Source organism: Oryctolagus cuniculus, chromosome 21 (genome assembly GCF_964237555.1).
Source record: "Oryctolagus cuniculus chromosome 21, mOryCun1.1, whole genome shotgun sequence".
Taxonomy (NCBI): domain Eukaryota; kingdom Metazoa; phylum Chordata; class Mammalia; order Lagomorpha; family Leporidae; genus Oryctolagus; species Oryctolagus cuniculus.
Window position 1 is genome coordinate 24,797,402 of NC_091452.1, and position 20,319 is coordinate 24,817,720.

General features: G+C 47.2%; 1 protein-coding gene across 9 annotated transcripts in view; it reads right to left on the bottom strand.

Moving 5' to 3' along the window:
* PRR14L (proline rich 14 like) overlaps positions 1-20,319 on the bottom strand; it is a 71,776-nt gene that overhangs the window by 34,612 nt on the left and 16,845 nt on the right. For 6 of the 9 annotated variants that reach the window (XM_070065850.1, XM_008272160.4, XM_008272161.4 and 3 more), the window contains one exon: positions 12,840-12,912. The exons of 2 other annotated variants lie outside the window; for them this stretch is intronic. Coding sequence is in view for 4 of the 7 variants with exons in the window: in XM_008272160.4 (XP_008270382.3) it covers positions 12,840-12,912 (73 nt within the window). In the remaining 3 variants the exon portion in view is untranslated. Of the gene's footprint in view, positions 1-1,950; positions 2,090-12,839; positions 12,913-20,319 lie in introns of those variants that run through there. One more of the 9 variants, XM_051826695.2, reaches the window with a different exon arrangement.

Genomic DNA, 20,319 nt, shown 5'->3' on the forward strand with positions numbered 1-20,319 from the left:
TCTGCCTTTGAAATCAATAAAAATAAGTTAATTAAAAATACAGGAGAAACTTCAAGCACTGCTGTGTGTGTGGAGATATGGAAACTCTACATATAAGGTTCAGCCTTTCTGTAAGATCAAAGCAGTTCTGAAAAGCAATCTAGGAGGGGCCGGTACTGTGGCATAGTAACTTAAGCCCCTGCACCCACGTGGGAGACCCAGAAAAAGCTCCTGGCTCCTGGCTTCCAATGGGCGCAGTTCTGACCTGGGCGCAGCTCCGACCATTGCGGCCAACTGGGGAGTGAACTAGAGGAAGACCTTTCTCTCTGCCTCTCCTTCTCTCTCTGTGTAATTCTGACATTCAAATAAATAAATAAATCTTTTAAAAAAAAATAGCAAAAGACTTAGATTGCGGTGGAATGAGAAGGTCATGCCAAGATGGCTGCTGGCAATGGAGCCTGCCTGGCAACAGGCTGTGATTGGATGGCTTCGGAAACTGCCTGGCAACAGGTTGTGATTGGTTAGGGCACAGACTGCCCCTTGACCGAACTGGCTGCCTTGGCTGTTTAAGCTGCTGTACCAACTGAAATAAACGAGTCTACAAGCTGCTTGCCTCTAGCCCACTTTCACCCAGCTCCCTGGGTCTGTGTGGTGACTCCGCGCCTCTTGCCCCCACCATGCTCCTCCTCTCAGAACAAATCAACCTCAACATCTGGCGCCCAACATGACTGAGAGACAGTGTGTCGGTCTCGGCGAGGTCCCCCCTTGATTTCAGCAAATAGGCCCCTTGGTGTTTTGTGTGCTGTTTGGTTCTGTGAGGGTGAGCACAGAACCCCCTCCTATGCCCCTTTCCTTGTCCTTGTCCTCGGTCTAAGTGACCCCAGGTTAGGCACACGTTGCCCAGAAGCGTACACTGCTTCTCAGCTCCTCCTTTTACTTTCAGTTCTCCCGGCAAATTCACATAAGGTACTGATCATCCCAGAATTCGGAACCAAGTCATCTTCCTCCACTCGGGAGAGGTGACACTCCGGCGATACCATGTGGGCATACAGCCTTGACTTAACAAACCAAGGAAGTCCCCCACTAAGCACAGGACATACTTATAATCTGACACACCACTGTCTGTTCATCTAAAGTAGGGAACCCCCTGCAGAATGCCATCAGCCGCTGAGGTGCTAGGAATTTGCTTTATTATGGCAGCAATGATGTGGGTGTCTTTCCTTTGACTAGAGTTGGCATGGCATGCCGCTCTTAAGCGCTCAAACATGGGGAAGATACCCCCCTCTCAGAAACCCACACAGATTACCAAACATAATGAATCTGAGTGATAAGAGCCTGTCACTCCAGGCCTCTGCCTCACAGACAACAGTTGATGACTTAGGGAGAGAGAGCTACGACAATAAAAATGACATGACAGCAGACAACGCAGGAATCCCCAGTCAGCCACGTCAGCCACCCCCCAAATATCCGTGGGATGAATTTAGATGACCTCGAGGCAATAACCCATGCGAGGTCATCTCATCCGCACCCAGTGAGGATCCCCACATTTGTGGCAGTCCCTGGGCACCCCAGGCTCTCAGGGCAGCCGCTAGACCCCATCTGACCCGCATGTTTGCCTTTAATCTTGAAGTGGACACAGAATTCAGGCCCTGGATTCCAATGCCGTAGAAAGGCTTCCGCTAACCAAGGGCCGAGGATATGCTTGTGTCTTTCCAGAGAATGCAGGAAGCCCATTTGGGTACCAGCCAGAAACATCAAGCCTGCAACTGACAGTCAACCAGAACCAGCTGAACAAGACTGAGAGTCTGCCTTGTTAGCGGATACACCTGCCATATCATCCTACCCTGAGGAACTGCCCATAGCCACACACGTTACTGCTTTATACCCCACTAGCTCTGGTCAGCCACTCAAACGGCCCACATCCTGTGTGCAGTCATGTCATTCCTGATTACCATTGTTCTTCATTCCTACCTCCATCTGAGCAAGTACTCCTGTGGTCTCCCGTTTTGAGGGCTGGTCAATGATGGGTAAGATACCCTGGGAGACAACCTAAGACAGGTACAGCCACATATGGAAAACATATGGAAACGGGGTCAACAATGGTATGGCCAAGATTCATGCCTCCCATTGTTCAAAAATAAATGAAAGAGGGGAAACGTGGTAGAATGAGAAGGCCATGCCAAGATGGCCGCTGGTAATGGAGCCTGCCTGGCAACAGGCTGTGATTGGATGGCTTCGGAAACCACATGACAACAGAGCCTGCCTGGCAACAGACTGTGATTGGTTAGGGCATAGACAGCCCCTTGACCAGATTGGCTGCCTAAGCTGCTGTACCACTGAAATAAACGAGTCTGCAAGCTGCTCGCCTCTAGCCCACTTTTACTGGGCTCCCAGGGTCTGTGTGGTGACTCTGCGCCTCTTGCCCTCTTCACGCTCCTCCTCTCAGAAGGAATCTACAGCAACATTAGACATTCTTCCAAAGACATATAAATAACCAATAAGCACACCATTAGTCATTAGAGAAACACAAATTGAAACCACAATGAGATACTACTTCACAACCATTAGAATGGTTACAATCATTCTAAGAAAAAAAAAAAAAAGCCAGAAAATAAGTATTTCAGAGGATGTAGAGAAAATAAAGCCCTCCTAAATAGTTAGTGAGAATGCAAAATGGTGTAACCACCTTGGAAAACAGATGACAATTCCTCAAAATGCTCAACATAGAGTTAGCATATAACTCAGCAATTCCATCCAATGGAACTGAAAACTGTTGCTAAAACTTACATAAAAATATGTACATAAATATTTGGATAATAGTATAATAGCCAATAAGTGCAAACAATCCAAAAGTCCATCAATTGCTAAATGGATAAATTGAAATGTTAGTCAGCCACAAAAAGAAAGGAGTACTGATACGTGTTTTATCAGAGATGAAACCTTAAAATCCTTATACCAAGTGAATGAAGCCAGTCACAAAAGACCCCACTCTGTTTAAGGTCCCAGTCACATAAAATGTCCATTATAGACAAAGCTATGGTGGTAAAGTAGATCCGTGGTTCAAATATGAGGAATGAGGAAGCCCTGCCACTGGGATACAGGGTTTTTGGAGGAGTGACAAAAACCAAATTACGGAGATGGTTACACAAGGTGTAAGTATATAAAAAAGCCACTGATTGCATACTTTAAATAGGCGAACCTGATAATATGTAAATTATCTTAATCAAGCTGCTTTTTAAAAAATAATTATAAATAACATCAGAAAACTTTGGTTTTGTTTTGATTTATCCTCCATTGCTACCCAGGAAGATGTGTACTGGGTAACAATACTGTGATGTCTTACAAAAGGAAACTCAATCATGCAGATTCACAAGGGCTGCCCACAGGTAGGAGGATAGCTAAAGACATTCCCACAAACTTTCATCACTGTCCAGATTTATACTGACCACTGAATGGCTAGCTTTTTACACTGAAAATGAGTTAGTAATAAAAAGATGTTCAACTCCTCAACTAGATACACTGCTCATAGATATGTAAGATAGTTATTACTGAACCGATAGGGGGTAACGCCAGTAAGATGGCTTCCCTGAGTTGCCTGGCAGGCTTCCTTCCACAAGGGACCAAAACAACAGGTATTTCCCCAGAGTGTTTCAGGCACAGGGGAAGGGGCTCCTGATGCAGAGCATGGAGATACATGATGATGCCTTTTTTTTTAATTTTTAAAGATTTATTGGCTGACGCCGCGGCTCACTAGGCTAATCCTCCACCTGCAGCGCCAGCACCCCGGGTTCTAGTCCCAGTTGGGGTACCGGTTCAGTCCTGGTTGCTCCTCTTCCAGTCCAGCTCTCTGCTGTGGCCCAGGAAGGCAGTGGAGGATGGCCCAAGTGCTTGGGCCCTGCACCGCATGGGAGACCAGGGGAAGCACCTGGCTCCTGGCTTTGGATCAGCGCAGTGCATCAGCCGTAGCGGCCATTTTGGGGGTGAACCAACAGAAAGAAGACCTTTCTCTCTGTCTCTCTCACACTAACTCTGCCTGTCCAAAAAAAGATTTATTCATTTGAAAGGCAGAGTTACAGAGGGACAGAGGCAGAGAGTGAGTGAACCATTCACTGGTTCACTCCCTAAATGGCTGCAACAGCCAGAGCTGTGCCAACTCGAAGCCAGGAGCCAGGAGTTTCTTCGAGGTCTCACAAGTGGGTGAGTGGACCAAGCACTTGGGCCATCCTCCACTGCTTTCCCAGGCCATAGCAGAGAGTTGGATCAGAAGTGGAGCAGCCGGGACTCAAAAACAAGCAACCATATGGGATGCTGCCTCTGCAGGCGGTGCCCTACCCACTATGCCACAGCATCAGCCCCACGATGGCCTTTTGAAGTAGGGAACTAAGCACACAGCATTTCTTGAGACCTTGCCCACAGGGAAATCTGGTGAGGCAGCTGGGCAGTTGCCTTCAGCAGCTCCACCAACCAAACCCTGCAAACCATCCAGAAGGTCCTATCTACCTGCCCACACTCCCAGTAAGCATCCGGGTGGCCTACTCGGAGTAGCTCAGCAGGAAAAGCCCAGTCAGGTGGCCACTCTCCTGCTGCCCCGGGAAGTAGCCAGGCAGCCCTGCAACATATCTGAACAGCTTGCCTTGAGATGCTTGGTGCACACAGGCCCAGGGAAGCAGACCAAGTAGCCCTGCCCACCCAAACCCCAGGAAGGAACTGGGTGGCCTTGCCAATCCTCTGTGGTCCTAAGCAGCAGCTGAGCAGCCCACCTCCAGAAGCTCTGCCCAGTAAGGACCTGAGAAGTGGCTGGGCAGAACTCTCTGAACAGGCTCACCCTCAAGGCGCTGTGAGCTCACCTGTGCAGCTATCGGACACTGCCCCTGTGCCTCCAGACACTGAGAATCACCTCATCCCACTATCATGCACACGGTGCCTCATGCCCCTGGGACCACCGGGGTGGCCCTGTCCTCACACAACCTGCAGAAACTGATGGGTGCCCACCCAGGTGGCTGAGCGCATTGTTCTCAGAGTTGCTAGCAAACTAGCCTGGCCTAACGGAGCTGCATGCCCCCTGGTTACGCAATCTCAGTATCCCTGCAGCGAAGGCCCCTGAGAGATCCACGTACATTGCTCATACTGATTACGGCTGAAGAAACTTCGTGGACACCAAACTGCAGTGCCCACCTTGAACCAAAGCCAGCATAACATAGCCAGCCAACACCCCAGGTCACACTGCCAGCAGAAAGTCTTCTAATGTGAAAGCCATCCTGTTAGACTGGTGGAGGTAACGGACCCAGCAGATGTACAAGTTACAACATAGGGACGCAAGCAGCATGAAGAAAGCAAGGTAACACGATGCCTCCCATGGAACACAACTCCAGCAACAGATCGCAAAGAACAAGAAATTGATAAATCACATGATAAACAACTCAAAAGAATATTTCAAAGGAAATTTAAATAAATATAAGAAAATATAGACAACCAACAAAGACAATTCATGATATTCAACTTAGGAAATTCAGCAGAGACAGCTTATAAAAAGAAATTAATCAAAAATCATGGAGGCCAGCTTTGGCACACTGATTAAGCCAATGCTTGGGACAAGCGCTGTGGCGTAAAGGGTAAAGCCACTGCCTGCAGTGCTGGCATCCCATATAGGCACCAGTTCAAGTCCTGGATACTCCACTTCCAATCCAGATCTCTGCCATAGCCTGGGAAAGCAGAGGATAGCCCACATCCTTGGGTCCCTGCACCCGTGTGGGAAGACTCAGAGGAAGCTCCAGGCTCCTGGCTTTGGAATGGCACAACTCCAGCCACTGCAGCCATTTGGGGAGTAAACCAGTAGATGGAAGATTCTCTCTAACTCTGCCTTCTGTCTTTCAAATAAATAGATCTTTCCCCCAAAAGTTTTTTTTTTTTTTTTTTTTTTTTAAAATTTTAGTCATTTCGAAAGACCTATCTTCAAGATCAGAAATTCTTTGTTCTGCCTGATCAACTCTCCTGTTAAGGTTCTCCACTGTAATTTTTTTTTTATTTCATTGACTTTTTTTGTTCCAAAATTCCTCCCTCCCTGTTCTTTCTCTCAGAGACACAGAAGCCACTTATTCATTGGTTCACTCCCTCAAATGATTACAATAGCTGGGCTGGCCAGGGTCAAAACCAGAAGCCAGGAGCAGAAATGCTACAGGCCAGGGGAGCATGGAGACATAACCTAAGCTGTGAGAGAAAATCTGCCCCAGTCCTTAGTCGTAAGAAGTGAAGAACAATGAGATCCACAGCAATACAGGTACGCCTTAAGTCCACTGTGCCAAATGGCAGAGGCAGACTCAGAGGCTCCTCCTGTTTGAATACAGTCACGTGACATTCTGGAAAAGACAACATTACAGGGAGAGGAGACAACAGACGCGAGGGTGTGAAGGGCGGGGGCTGGCCAGAGAGACGCTGCTGAGGTCATGGAAGTGTCTGTCTTCACTGAGGTGGCAGTTACACAACGGTGTGTGTTGTCAAGACTCACACAACTGGATACACACGTAAAAGGGTGAACTTCCTTATATGCAAATCACACTGTAATAAAAACAGAACATTTAATTCCCTCTACATCCGAACTTTTTTTCTGTTACCCATTAAATGGATACGATGTTAGCTGATTTTTCAACTTTTTCCCACCAAAATGTAAATTAAAAAGAGGATAATGACATAAACAGGGAATACAACTTCTACAAAAAACAAGAAAAATTCATTTCAAATTATATTAAAAAAATTATTGGGGCCAGCGATGTACCGTAGCAGGTAAAAGCTGCCACCTGCAGTGCTGGCATCCCATATGGGCGCCGGTTTGAGATCCGGCTGCTCCACTTCTGATCCAGCTCTCTGCTATGGCCTGGGAAAGCAGTAGAAGATGGCCCAAGTCAGGTGCCAATGCTGTGGCGCAGTGGGTTAAAGCCCTGGCTTGAAGCACCAGCATCCCATATGGGTGCCAGTTCTAGTCCCGGCTGCTCCTCTTCAGATCCAGCTCTCTGCTGTGGCCTGGGAAAGCAGGAGAAGATGATCCAAGTCCTTAGTCCCTGCACCCGCGTGGGAGACCTGGCTCCTGGTTTCAGATCAGCAAGGCTCCGGCTGTTGCCACCATTTGAGTGAACCAGTGGATGGAAGACACCCACCCCACCACACACCTCTGCCTCTCTATAAATCTGCCTTTCAAATAAATAAATAAATCTTAAAAAACCAAAAAGTGAAGCTGGAACTCAAACCCAGGGATGCATTTTAGCCACTATAACACTGCCTTCAGTTTTCTTCTCATTTAAACTATCTAGTGCCAAATTTTATATAAAGCGATGTTCCCTCCTATAATGCTTTCAGCTCTTTCTCAAAATTATTTTTTAAAGACAATATGGGATCTTTATTTATTTTGAAAAACAGTGAGATGGAGCCAGAGAAAGAGCTATCTTCCAACTGATGCTTCACTCCTCAACTGCCTACAACAGCCTGGGCTGGAGCAGGCAGAAGCCAGGAGCCTAGAACTCATTCTGGCTCTCCTACCTGGGCGGCAAGGCCCATCCAGGCTGTGCGTTAACAGGATGCTGGATGGGAAGCAGGTTAGGCCTCAATCCCAGGGACTTTTATATGGGGTGCGAGAAGCCTAAGCAGCCTCAACCTCTTTGCCAACAGTGCTGGGCCCCACCCCCACCCCCGCCCCTTGCAAATATATTTTTTCAAGGCTTTTCCAGTTTCTGGGAACCCTTTGTGGAAATCACAATTGTGGGAATTAAGTTCCATAACAGTTAGTGGGGACTAACACCTTCCCACGTTTCTCACACATAACCTTTCCAAACAAGTCCAGTTACAGGAACTCTAAAAACAAACAAACAAACGCGAAAACTTCAGTTTTAGAAAACATGAAACAGAGAATTATGCTGATACCCGCATGACAACTGAGAACAGCAGCAAGGCAAAGGAACCAGTCAGCGACTTCTGAAATGGCCCCTCAACCCCTCCCATCCCTGGGCCTGCCCCACAGCAGTCATGAAATAAAGAATGATATGCAAAACAGCATCCTGCTAATTAAAGGCTCCTTAGGCTAACACAAACATCCTTTTTGAAGTGTTCAGCCTGTTCTCATTTCACCTAATTAAGCTGCAGTAGACATGTGACTGTAAAGAAACTCTGGAATACCATGGTAACTTGGTAGCATTTATAGAGAAAAGGAAAATCACACTCTGAGGGGAGGGTGTAACAGCCTTGCTTTACTCATTAAACAGCTCTGTGCAAGGAATTCAAATTCATTCCTCAGTAAACATAAATTATTACACAACACTGAAATCTCCCTACAACCATGAAAGCAGCTGGCACCGTGCTGAACAGTGCAAATGTAACAAAACAAAGGTAGCAAAGATGTATGAGATTCTCATCAGGAAATCTTTAATGTGCTCTGAGTTAGGTGATATAATCTGGAACATAGTGCAGATTTTGTCAGCTGGGGCCTATGGAGACACAGTACAGTTAGATTTCCAAAAATCATCGTTTAGATGATTCTGTAGCAAACGATGAGGCAGAAGATGCTTGACCTTGCTTTGGCAAACTGAGCTGAAATGATGGCTATACCAGAGAAGGGGATGTGTGTTTATTTAAATTAAGTCCATGCTATGACCTGGGGCAGGGCAGCAGGAACACTGGAGCCAGTGCTGTGGCAGAGCAGGCAAAGTTGCCGCCTGCAGTGCCGGAATCCCATGACTGGTCTGCTTCCAATCCAGCTCTCTGCTGTGGCCTGGGAAAGCAGTAGAAGATGGCCAATTCCTTGGGTCCCCACACCGGTGTGTGAGATCTGGAAGAAGCTCCTGGCTCCAGACTTCAGATCGGCCCAGCTCTGGCCATTACAGCCATTTGGGGAGTGAACCAGTGGATGTTAGACTTCTCTTTCTCTCTCTGCCTCTCTGTAACTCTGCCTTTCAAATAAATAAATAAATCTTAAAAAAAAAAAAAAAATACTACAGGAATACCTTGCAAGGTTCCTGGAGGAGTGAGTGGACATAACGTAGTCAGGCACTAGGTCGCTACTGCTAAAAACTAGTAGAACTGCCGATTATAAGCTCCAAAGTATTTTGAGAGGCAAAAATAAAACAACTTATCTGACCTATTTATATTATTAACAAAAAAAAAAATGGTGTTAGGAAGAAAACTGTTCCATTTTAGTTTATCTAAGATACTTTTTCGAAGAGCTCATCTTGTTTATGTCCAACTTGGATCAGGTTTTTTAGGTGGAGAGCAAGCAGATCAGAGAAGGCAGATTCCTAAGCAGAAAACTACTCTGCTTCTGTCTGCAAAGCCAGTTCAGTGGTTAATCCAAATGTAGTTCAATACACAATCAGCAAACTTTGTAGTAAGATGTGGGTGAAAATATGCTAAAGAATGAATATACTAGGGTGGGTGTTATGGTACAGCAGGTTAAGTTGCAGCTTGGGATGCCAGCATCTCACATCAGAGCGCCAGTTCAAGTCTTGAGTGCTCCACATCTGATCCAATGCCCTGATAATGTGCCTGAGAGGCAGCAAAGAAGGGCTCAGATGCTTGGGCCCCTGCTACCCATGTCGGAGACCCCGCTGGAGTTCTGGAATACTGGTTTCAGCCTGACCCAGTCCTGGCTGTTGTGGACATTCAATTTAGGGAGTAAACCAGAGGACGAATAATCTGTCTGTTGCTTTTTCCAAATTGATGAAAATAAGTAAATAAACTTTCTGGGAAAAAAAGAATGAATATAATACTACCGGAAACTCACTGAAATGATCCTGGGGGTGAGGGCCACTGAACTGCATCTCAGGAGCCCGCGTCGTGGTGCCGCCGGCTAAGCTGCTGCTTGCAATGCTGGCATCCCATGTCACAGTGCTGGTTCAAGCTCTGGCTACTCTGCTTCCCACCTAGATCCCTGGTACTATGCCTGGGAAAGTGGCAGAAGATGGCCCAAGTAGTTGGGCCCCTGCCACTCAGGTAGGAGACTCAGATGGGTTCCAGGCTCCTAACTTTAGCATAGTTCAGCCTAGCCATTGTGGCCATCTGAGGAGTGAACCAGCAGATGGATCACCTCTTTCTGTCTCTCCCTGTCACTCTGCAAAACAAAACAAAACCCCTACACAACAACAAAAAAAACCTGCATCCACAGTAAGAGGTCTTAAGAACAGGGCGAGACATGAACAAAATGACATTTCTCATTTTCAGAGAAATTTTCATGTCTAATCCATGCTGAACAGTCACCTCTGAGACTGAGAGAGAAACTGCAGCAGAAGGAAGCAGGGTGATAAACTGCGACAAACATCCTTCTTAAGAACCATGCATGCTTCCTCTTCTGTCCAGGCTGCCAAGAAGCTCAGAGTCAAATCGGAAGTTACAGTGAAGTAACAAAGTGTTCATTTAATGTAATGTATTTACTTTACCTTCCTTTTTTGTTGAGGTTCTGATTATTCTACATATATTAACCTTAACTGTGTAACACCAGCATAGGGTCCTCTGTCCAGTTGCCTAGCATTATTTTTAGCCTTAGGAATGCAGAGAATCTTGGCTCAACCACTCTCATTTGGGCCTCCGCTTCCTCCTCAATCAAGTTAAACACAGTATAAATCTCTGGACCTCAAGGAGCAATACAAGGAAATGGAAATGGACCTGCCTTGAAAACTCTCAAGGTGACCTAGAGCGAACACTTTCTGTTATCTGTGCCCTGGAGAACAAGACACATTGCCATATGTGCTATGCTACGGTGGTGGGATTCCTCCACCAGTCAATCCTTCCAAAAAGGCAAATATATACTTAATTATACAAAATCAAATAAAGATTTCACATCAACAATAAGAGCTCAACACACTGCCAATGGTAGGAACTCTTTGTAGAAAAAATAAGTAAAAGGCAAACAAACTACTGTCAAAACTAAGGCACCGCAGAGCCTGCCGGCACTTTAGTATATGCAGGCCAGCCCTTGGCGCCCTGCGGACCACCTGCTCTGCCTCTCCGGCCTGCACCGAGGCTGCCAAGCACAGGCTCCCTGGTTCTGGAGGGGGCCAGACACTGACTGAGCTCTGGTCCCCTGCTCCTTCCTAGGCTTGCTTAAAACTCCACCCAGCTTCCCTTCCTCAGATTGCCTGCTCAAGAGCCAAGGTGTCGGCCGGCGCTGCGGCTCACTAGGCTAATCCTCTGTCTTGCGGCGCCGGCACACCGGGTTCTAGTCCCGGTTGGGGCGCCAGATTCTTTCCTGGTTGCCCCTCTTCCAGGCCAGCTCTCTGCTGTGGCCAGGGAGTGCAGTGGAGGATGGCCCAAGTACTTGGGCCCTGCACCCCATGTGAGACCAGGATAAGTACCTGGCTCCTGCCATCGGATCAGCGCAGTGCGCCGGCCACGGCGGCCATTGAAGGGTGAACCAACGGCAAAGGAAGACCTTTTTCTTTGTCTCTCTCTCTCACTGTCCACTCTGCCTGTCAAAAAAAAAAAAAAAAAAAGAGCCAAGGTGTCCAGCACTTCTGTTGGAAGGGCGGAGAGCCTGTGATTGAACGTAGGACAAATGGTGCCCTTGGGGCCGTGAGGGGAGTCCTCTGCCCAGGCCCGTGCTGGCGTGGCTGGCTAGACATGTCTGCCGACGGGCACAAGCACAGGGACCAGGTGTGGTGACAGCGCCTACTGTGCACAGCCCGGCTCGGGGTAGAGTCCACCAGGAGAAGGCGCCATGGCCAGCCAGCGGTGCTGGGGTGGCTGAGGGTACAGCTTGAGGGCATATGAGTGTCTGCTGTGGTTTGTGTGTGTTTCTAACACTGAAGTGGATGATGAGCATTAGAGTGACTTTCATTCAGGCCTGAGCATGTCTCTGTCCGTGGAACCTGCTGAGGACCTTCATTTCCAAACTCGGAAACGTGTGAAGGTTCTGACGTCCAATTCACTAAGCAATCACGGTTGTCGCTGACGGTGGTGAAACACTGGGGGGACGGGAAGGCATGGGGAGTTGGTCCTGATCAAGTGCTGTGCATTGCTTTTCCTGTTCTGTGTTTCGGTTTGTTTTGTTTTGTTTTGTTATTTTAAAATGCTGACATCCTGGAGGAGGACAGTGATCGGCTCTTACAGAGCGGCCATAGCTTTCTGTCAGAACACTTGCTTCCATGTTTCCAAGATAAAGACGGTTGATTACAAAACAAACAAAAAATACAAAAAAAAAAAAAAAACAAATTAAAAATAAATTAAAAAAAACTAAAAAAACACAATAAAAAATAAATTAAAAAAATACTAAAATAAAAAAATACTAAAATAAAAAACATAAAACTTAAAAAAAAACAAAAAATATATATATAAAAAAAACAAAATAAATAAGAAACAAAAAAATACAAAACAAACAAACAAAAAACTAAGGCACCAGGGACGGGCGTTTTGCCTAATGGTTTAGATGCTGGTTAAGACGCTCACATCCTGCATCATACTGAAGTACCTGGCTTTGATACCCAGCCTCAGTGAATGACTTCAGCTTCCTACTAATGCAGATCCTGGGAGGCAGTGGAGATGGTTGCCACTCATGTGGGAGATGGACTGAGTTCCACCTCTTGGCTTTGGCCTGGCCCTGTCCTGACTGATGTGGACATTTACGGAATGAACCAGTGGATGGGATCTCTCTTCATAAGTAGTAATAGTAATAGTAGTAGTAATAGTAAGAATGTAGTAGTAAGGCACCGCTTGAAAACAGCAAATGGTTCCAAGTACATCCATGGCCAATATCAAGCAATTTCCAGAGTTAAGCCTGCTTGGCAAGGCACAGTCCTATAACCCTTATATTCTCGAGGCAAAGTCAATACTGAACTATAACAATGTGTGTAAGTGGAAAAGAGAAAAGATTGAAGAGAAATGGATACCTTTACTCCTTAGAAAATCTCCAGGGAGGTCTGTGCATGAAAGTTCTTTGCTGGACTGCATCAGGAGATCCTCCTACAGTAAAAAAAATCCAGGGGTTACGGAGGATTCGGAGATACCTGTTTGTAAATATCAATTGTTCTTTGACAGTCTTCTCTGTGACCCCAGGAAGCATGTTAGCAGTCACAGGGATTGGGATCTAAAGGGAAACTCAAGTTTAAGTATAATAAAAACTACTACTTCTCTAGAATCTGAGCTTGAAAAGCCAATTAAAAAAAAAAAAGATTTACTTACTTATTGATTTCAAAGACAGTGTTAGAGAGAGAGGGAGAGACAAAGAGATCTTTCATCCACTGGTTCACTTCCCGAACAGCCACAATGGCTGAGGCTAGGCCAGGCTGAAGTCAGGAGCCCAGAACCTCATATGGGTCTTCCCCATGGATGGCAGGGGCTCAAGAAGTTAGGACACCATCTGCTACTTTCCCAGGCACATTAGCAGGGAGGTAGATCAGAAGTGGAGCAGCTGGGACTTGAACCAGCACCCAAATAGGATCCTGGCACTGCAGATGGTAGCTTAACTGTCGCTCCCCCTCTTCGTGGAGGAACGACACTAAGCCCTGCCTAGGCTTCATATCTGAGTCACGGCACCATTATGTCGCTCCCCGTCTTCGTGGAGGAACGACACTAAGCCCTGCCTAGGCTTCATATCCGAGTCACGGCACCATTATGTCGCTCCCCCTCTTCGTGGAGGAACGACACAGGACCCTGCGCTGTTCTTTCGTCTGCTCGGCCCTCCCCGGGTTTGCTGCTGGTTCTTCCCAGGTTGGCTACTGTCCCTTCCACCTCCGTGGAAGGGCAGTTCCCCCTGGCCACATTCCCCACTTCTGCAGGGGAGCGGCACACCGCCGGCCGGCTCTCTCGGGGGCTGCACAGGTGTTCCCCTTAGATGTTCCCCTTAGATGTTCCTGGTGCATGCCGTCTCTCTCCTCCTTTATAGTCCTCCTCCGCCAATCCTAACTCGGCTGCCCACACGCCGAGTACACTGCTCTCCAATCAGGAGCAAGTCCTACAGTTTATTGGTTGAACTGGAGGCAGCTGTGTAAAAGCTGTTTTCTTCTCTCCCAGCGCCATATTGTGGGAGAGCAGATGCACAGAATAAGTCTTAATTCCAGTAACTTAGTCCAGTCCGAGCTGCTCCCCACACTTAACAGTTGAGCCACAGCGCTAGCCCTAAAAACCAAGTTTTTCAAGATCTGGACAATAATAGATTCAAAAATGTCACCTTGTAGAGAAAAAAAAAAAAACAACAACCTGTAAATGCCTTCTGAATGAAGAAACAAATTCTTGCAATGTAATTTTCATTTGGAAGGAAAATATCAGGAGATGGGAAATATGAATATCTTAAGTCCCCTTAACCATTCTGGATATTATAAATTCATTCCTTCCCCATCTCCCTTCACGGGAAGAGAAGGGAGAAAACCATCAATGGCAACTGGCTTCCTGCTGCTAAGGGACTCAGAACCACAGGACTATGCACTGTGGCGACTACCCCAGAGCCCCAGTGGGGTAGGGTCCCACAGGTCAAGCATCTCTTATCAAAAGTGCTTGAGACCAGAAGCGTTTTGGGTTGCAGATATTTTTGTTTTTTTAAGTATCTGTGTAATCAATGAGATATGTTTGGGGCTGAAGTCTAAACATGACATACATTAATGTTTCACATATACTTTATATATTCTATAGCTTCATGGTACTTTTATACAATGTTTCTAGAATTGCCTTTTTTTTTTTTTTTTTTTTTTTACAGGCAGAGTTAGAGAGAGAGAGAGAGAGAGAGAGAAAGGTCTTCCTTCCGTTGGTTCACTCCCCAAATGGCCGCTAAGGCTGGTGCTGTGCAGATCCGAAGCCAGGAGCCAGATGCTTCTTCCTGGTCTCCTATGCGGGTGCAGGGCCCAAGGACCTGGGCCACCCTCCACTGCCTTCCTGGGCCACAGCAGAGAGCTGGACTGGAAGAGGAGCAACTGGGACTAGTACCCGGCGCCCCAACCGGTACTAGAACCTGCGGTGCCGGCGCCGCAGACAGAGGATTAGTCAAGTGAGCCACAGCGCTGGCCTAGAATTGCCTTTTAAGACTTATTTATTTGAAAGGCAGAGTTAGAGAGACAGGAGGAGCCAGAAATCAATCTTCCACCTGCTGGTTCACTCTCCAAATGGCTGCAATGGCCGGGCCTGAGCCAAGCTAAAGCCAGGAGCCTGGAACTCCATCTGAGTCTTCCATGTGGGTGGCAGGGGCCCAGGTACTTGAGACCACTCCTCACCTGTTCTGGCCCCACCTAGGTCGTCCTCTGCCCCTCCCACGATAAGACGCCAGCTTGGAGGCTGGGTGGGGGACCTTGTGTCCACATCTACCTCAGCTGTGGCTGTTCTGGGTGGGCAGGGGGGCAAGGGGGAGGCATGCAGTAGCTGTGGCATCAAGCTTCGGGGACTGGGGCAGGCAAGGGGGAAGCTGAGTATGACGTGAGGTGGGGCTGGGGGTCCCTGCTGTGTCCCTCAGGGGCATGAGTTGGGAGGGAGGCCACGGACAGGAGAGACTCAGAACAGCCCGAGGGAGGCAGGGGTGCAGCAGGGACCACCGTGCCGGGGTCACCTAAGACAGCCTATGGCGGGGAGGGTGGCTCCTGGCTCTGGGCTGTTGGGACAGCTGAGAGGCAACTCAAGTCTCGTGGGGGCTTGGCCCCGGCCAGGACAGCTGTGCCTCTGACAATGGTGGGGAGCTGCCGGCAGTGTGGGCTCAGGTGGAGGCGAGCGGCACCAGCTTGGAGATGGGTGACAGAGATCAGCTGTGGCTGTGTGAGAAGCTGGGAGGCAGCAGGGGAGGGAGCGCGCCCAGGGTGGCCAGGGGAAGTGGGGCCTGACAGGACCAGCCCGTCAGGTCCGGCGGATTTTCATCTCAGTGCGTTTGAGCGAGCAGTAAAAGCCCTTCCACTGGGCCCAGTTGATGCCGTTGGCGTAGGAGAGGTGGGAGCCACCCAGGTAGAAGCCAGGTGCATTAGCAGGAAGCTGGGACTCATACTGGCATCCTTACAGGATACTGACATTGCAAGCAGTGGCTTATCACACTGCATCAAGACACAGGCCCCTAGAGTGCCTTTCTTCTTTAAGAAGTTTATTTTTATTTATTTGACAAGCAGAGTGAGAGTGAGAGTGATCTTTCACCTGCTGGTATCCTTCCCAAAAGCCTACAACAGCTGGGACTGAACCAGGCCAAAGTCAAGGAACCAGTTATTCCATCTGGATCTCCCACAGGAGTAGCAGGGACCCAAACACTTGAGCAATCATTGGTGCCTCCAGGATATGCATTAGGAGGAAGCGGATCAGAAGCAGAGGTGGGACTTGATCCCAGGTACTCTGATACAGTATGTGTCCCAAGCAGCAGCATGACCCAGTGCACCACAATGCCTGCACTCTAGTGCACCTGGATTTTGACAGCTACTTGCCACATGACATGATGTAGTGTCAATGCTCCAAAGATTCAGATTTTTGTAACATTTCAGATTTCAGATTTTTGGACTAGGGATGCTCAATCTGTATCAGGTTTATTAGCTGGGAGATTATGACCAATCAATGATGGCTGCTTAATGTTAAACTTCCCTTCTGGGTCACCTCTTTTCCCTGTCCCAAGGTTTAGTCCAGTGACTACACCACCGAAGGGAAAAGTTCCATTGTAGAAACAGAATCCAGAAGGAAGATATTGGCAATGGCAAATACAGATGGACACAGACAGAAATAAATCAACATTGGAACTGAGAGATGAGAACTAGGACAAGCGTCATACACGAAGTAGGAGCAGTCTTTCAAATTCTATTGAAACTTTACTGTTTCACAGAGCATGAATTTAATTAAAAACAAGTACCTCCTGGATAACTCATGTTAACACTACTATATCTGGGGGAAAAAAAGTGAATAAATTCTAACATGAAGGCATACTGCAATTATTTGTAAATGGGAGGCAGAGAAAGCTTAGCTACCATAGAAGGAATGATGGAAATTAAAAAAAAAAAAATCACTGTTTGGAAATCACCACAGTAATAATTATCTCAAGCAAGAATCATCAATAGATGTTAAAACTAAAAGTTTGAAAGAGAAATGGAAATAGTCACATAGCCTCAGTGTATCTCCCCAGAGATGCAAATTAATTACAAAGAGAAAAACGAACTTCCAGTGGAAAAACCTGAGAGACCTCACTCAAACCAAGTGAACACAATCCTCTACCCCAGAATGAGGCACCGGGCACCGGGCACGGGAGAACCAACATCACTTCTGCGGTGCTCTTGCCCCAGAAGGCACAACCACAATCTAATCATGAGAGGAGATAGCAGACAAACCCAAACTAAAAGACAATTTACAAAATAAATGGCTAACAAAATTTCTCAAAATGGGTGCTGGTGCTGTAGCACAGTAGGTTAATCCTGTCTGTGGTGCCAGCATCCCATATGGGCGCTGGTTCTAGTTCCAGCTGCTCCTCTTCCAATCCAGCTCTCTGCTGTGGCCTGGGAAAGCAGCAGAAGATGGCCCAAGTCCTTGGGCCCCTGCACCTTTGTGGGAGACCTGGAAGAAACTCCTGGCTTCGGATTGGCGCAGCTCCGGCCATTGCAACCATCTGGAGAGTGAACCAGCGTATGGAAGACTTCTCTCTCTGTCTCTACCTCTCTCTGTAACTCTGTCTTTCAAATAAATAAAATAAATCTTTTTTAAAAAAATGCTTATTTATTTTCACCTACTTGAGAGACAGACAAAAAGACAGAGACATGTCTTCCATCTTCTGTTTCACTCCCCACATGCCCACTCACTATAGCTGGGGCAGGGCCAGGCCAAAGCTAGGAGCCCAGAAGTACATCTAGTTTCCCACATTGGTGGCCTGAGTCTACACACTTGAGCTATAGCTTGTTCCTGCCTCCCAGGATGCACCAGCAAAAAGTTGGATCAGTCAGGACCTGAACCAGGACTCTAACATGAAATGCAGGTGTTGCAAATGGTGTCTTAAGCTGCTATACCACAATACCTGCCCCAGGGAAAAAAATAAAGTTTTCCTCCTTTTCTTTTGTGAGAAAAAACAGTAGTGGGACAATTGGCCAGCTATGAATCTGGTCTGTAGATCAGATAATAGCACTTGGATCAGAGTTACTTCCCTGATTCTGATGAATGTACTCTGCCCAAATAACACACAGTCTTTGTTTGCTAGGAAATACACACTGAAGTATTTGCAAGGGTGCTCTAAAGTTATTCAAGAAAAAAGTCAATGTGGGTAAAATATTAACATGTGAGGAATCGGCATGAGAGTTACATGCAGACTATTTGCATTATTTTCGCAACTTTGTGTAAATCTCAAGTTACCTTGAAACAAAATGTTGAGAAAATACTTCGGTGTAGTTGCATTTGATACTACACTGTGCTTTTCCGGTTCTCGGGCTGATTGTGAGGCGTGAGATGACACTGTTCCCTGAAATACTCTTTCATGTCAATACTTTATGGAAGAGGCAGAGTGCTGGAGCAAAAGACTACAGGATGAGGAATCAGAATTCCACTCCAGCCTCAGGCTCTCACCTCCTGGCTGCAAGGTGCTGACGGCAACCTCCCAGGTGCCTGTGAACTACATGAGATGCCTTCCAAGACCCACCCTCCCCACCAGGACAGGGTGGGTCACAGCAGAAGAGCCTAGCACTCATGGCAGTAGACACTGTTATCCCTGCCGGGGGGCGGGGTGGGGGGCACTGGAACCACCATCGTGAGGCTCCAGAATGTTACCTCGAACGACTCCCATGAAGCTTTTCAGGGATTGCAAAAGTCTGGAAAATGAAAGCTGAGCTCAGGTCAGCCACATACAGGCTCCTTCTGATTCCAAAGGTCTCTGGTGAGCTGGTATGATTAAACCACACTGGTTCTGGCCCCTGGAAAAGAGTGCTAAGATTTTAGCTCTGTCCTATCTGCTGCTCTAAGGGGGTGTCCTTGGCTGCAAGCCCCAACACATCCTGCAGGAGTACCAAGGCCACTGCTTCAGCCAAGTCCTTTCCTTGGTTAGGATTTTTAATGGAGAAGGGGAGAAAACATGCTGTGGAGTGTCATGCCACTCTCCTGCCTCACTAGGTTCTCTTAGAGGGTTCTGAGTCAAGGAGTGGGCGCTGTGGCACAGCGGGTTAACCTGTTGCTTGGGAACACCTGCACCCTGTGGGAGTGCCTGTTTCAGGTCTCAGTTACTCCACGCTTCTGACGCAGCTTCCTGCTAAGGTGCACTCTAGGGGGTACCAGATGAGGATCCAAGCTCTGACCCACATGCCACACCAGGATGGAGTTCCTGGTTCTGGTTCTGGTCTGGTCCAGCCCAGCCCAGCCCAGCCTTGACTGTTACAGGAATCTGGGGAGTAAACCAGTGGATGGGAAATCTCTTCCCTACCCACTCCCCGTCACTCTATGAATGAATGAATATGTGTGTGTATGTGTGTGTGTGTGTGTGTGTGTGTGTGTGTTTAGGGGGAAAGAAAGTTCTGAGTCAAGAAAACCAAGTTATTTTCACAAAAAGACTGGAGACCACAGAGCAGAAATCTCAAAGACGATTGGGAATTGAATAGACTGAAAAGGAAACAGAGGGGCAAGCCCTTTGGCACAGTTGTTGAGATGCTGCTTGGGTGCCTGAATCCTGTATCAGAGGTCCTGGATTCAAGTCTCAACTCTGCCTTTTTTTTTTTTTTTTTTTTCTAAAGGAATGAAGTAGGAGTATTCACTTTTTTTGTTTTTAAAGATTTACTTGATTTATTTGAAAGAGTTACAGAGAGACAGACAGAGAGGGAGAGAGAGGTCTTCCATCTGCTGGTTCACTCCCCAAATGGCTGCAATGTCAGACCTATGATACAGTCTAACTTACAAATTAGACACAGAGAGAATAACAATAACAATAATAAAACAGAAAAGCCATAACAACATCTGGCAATAAAAATTATTCAAAACTTATGATTTGCTTCGGGAACTTTCCATTTAATATTTTCACCCAGCAAGTAACTGAAACCACAGAGAGCAAAACCGCAGAAAAGGGGGGGGGGGAGCTACTGTATGTCACAAAAACATATACTAGGACTTCATATGTTACAGCAAAAAGACAAGCCACATCTCAGTCTGTGTCTGTGTTGAGCACAAACGTTACATGCTAGACCCAAAGCCTTTACAACACATTCAACCCAGGCAGATCTACCAGTGTGGAGGAGAAAAAAAACCAAGATACAGAAGTTTCAACACTCTACAAGCTTCTACCTAAGCACTGAGAAACCATACCACAAAACCAAGCATGGCGTAGACGTGTCAATCATCCACGTGGACGTCACATACCCACCTCTCTAGCTGTGGTACAGTTTTTAAATGCCACCTCTTGGCTGGTAGCTTATGCATGCACCAGTGTTCGACTTTTCTCCCAGGAGAACGCAGTGCAGACCCGAA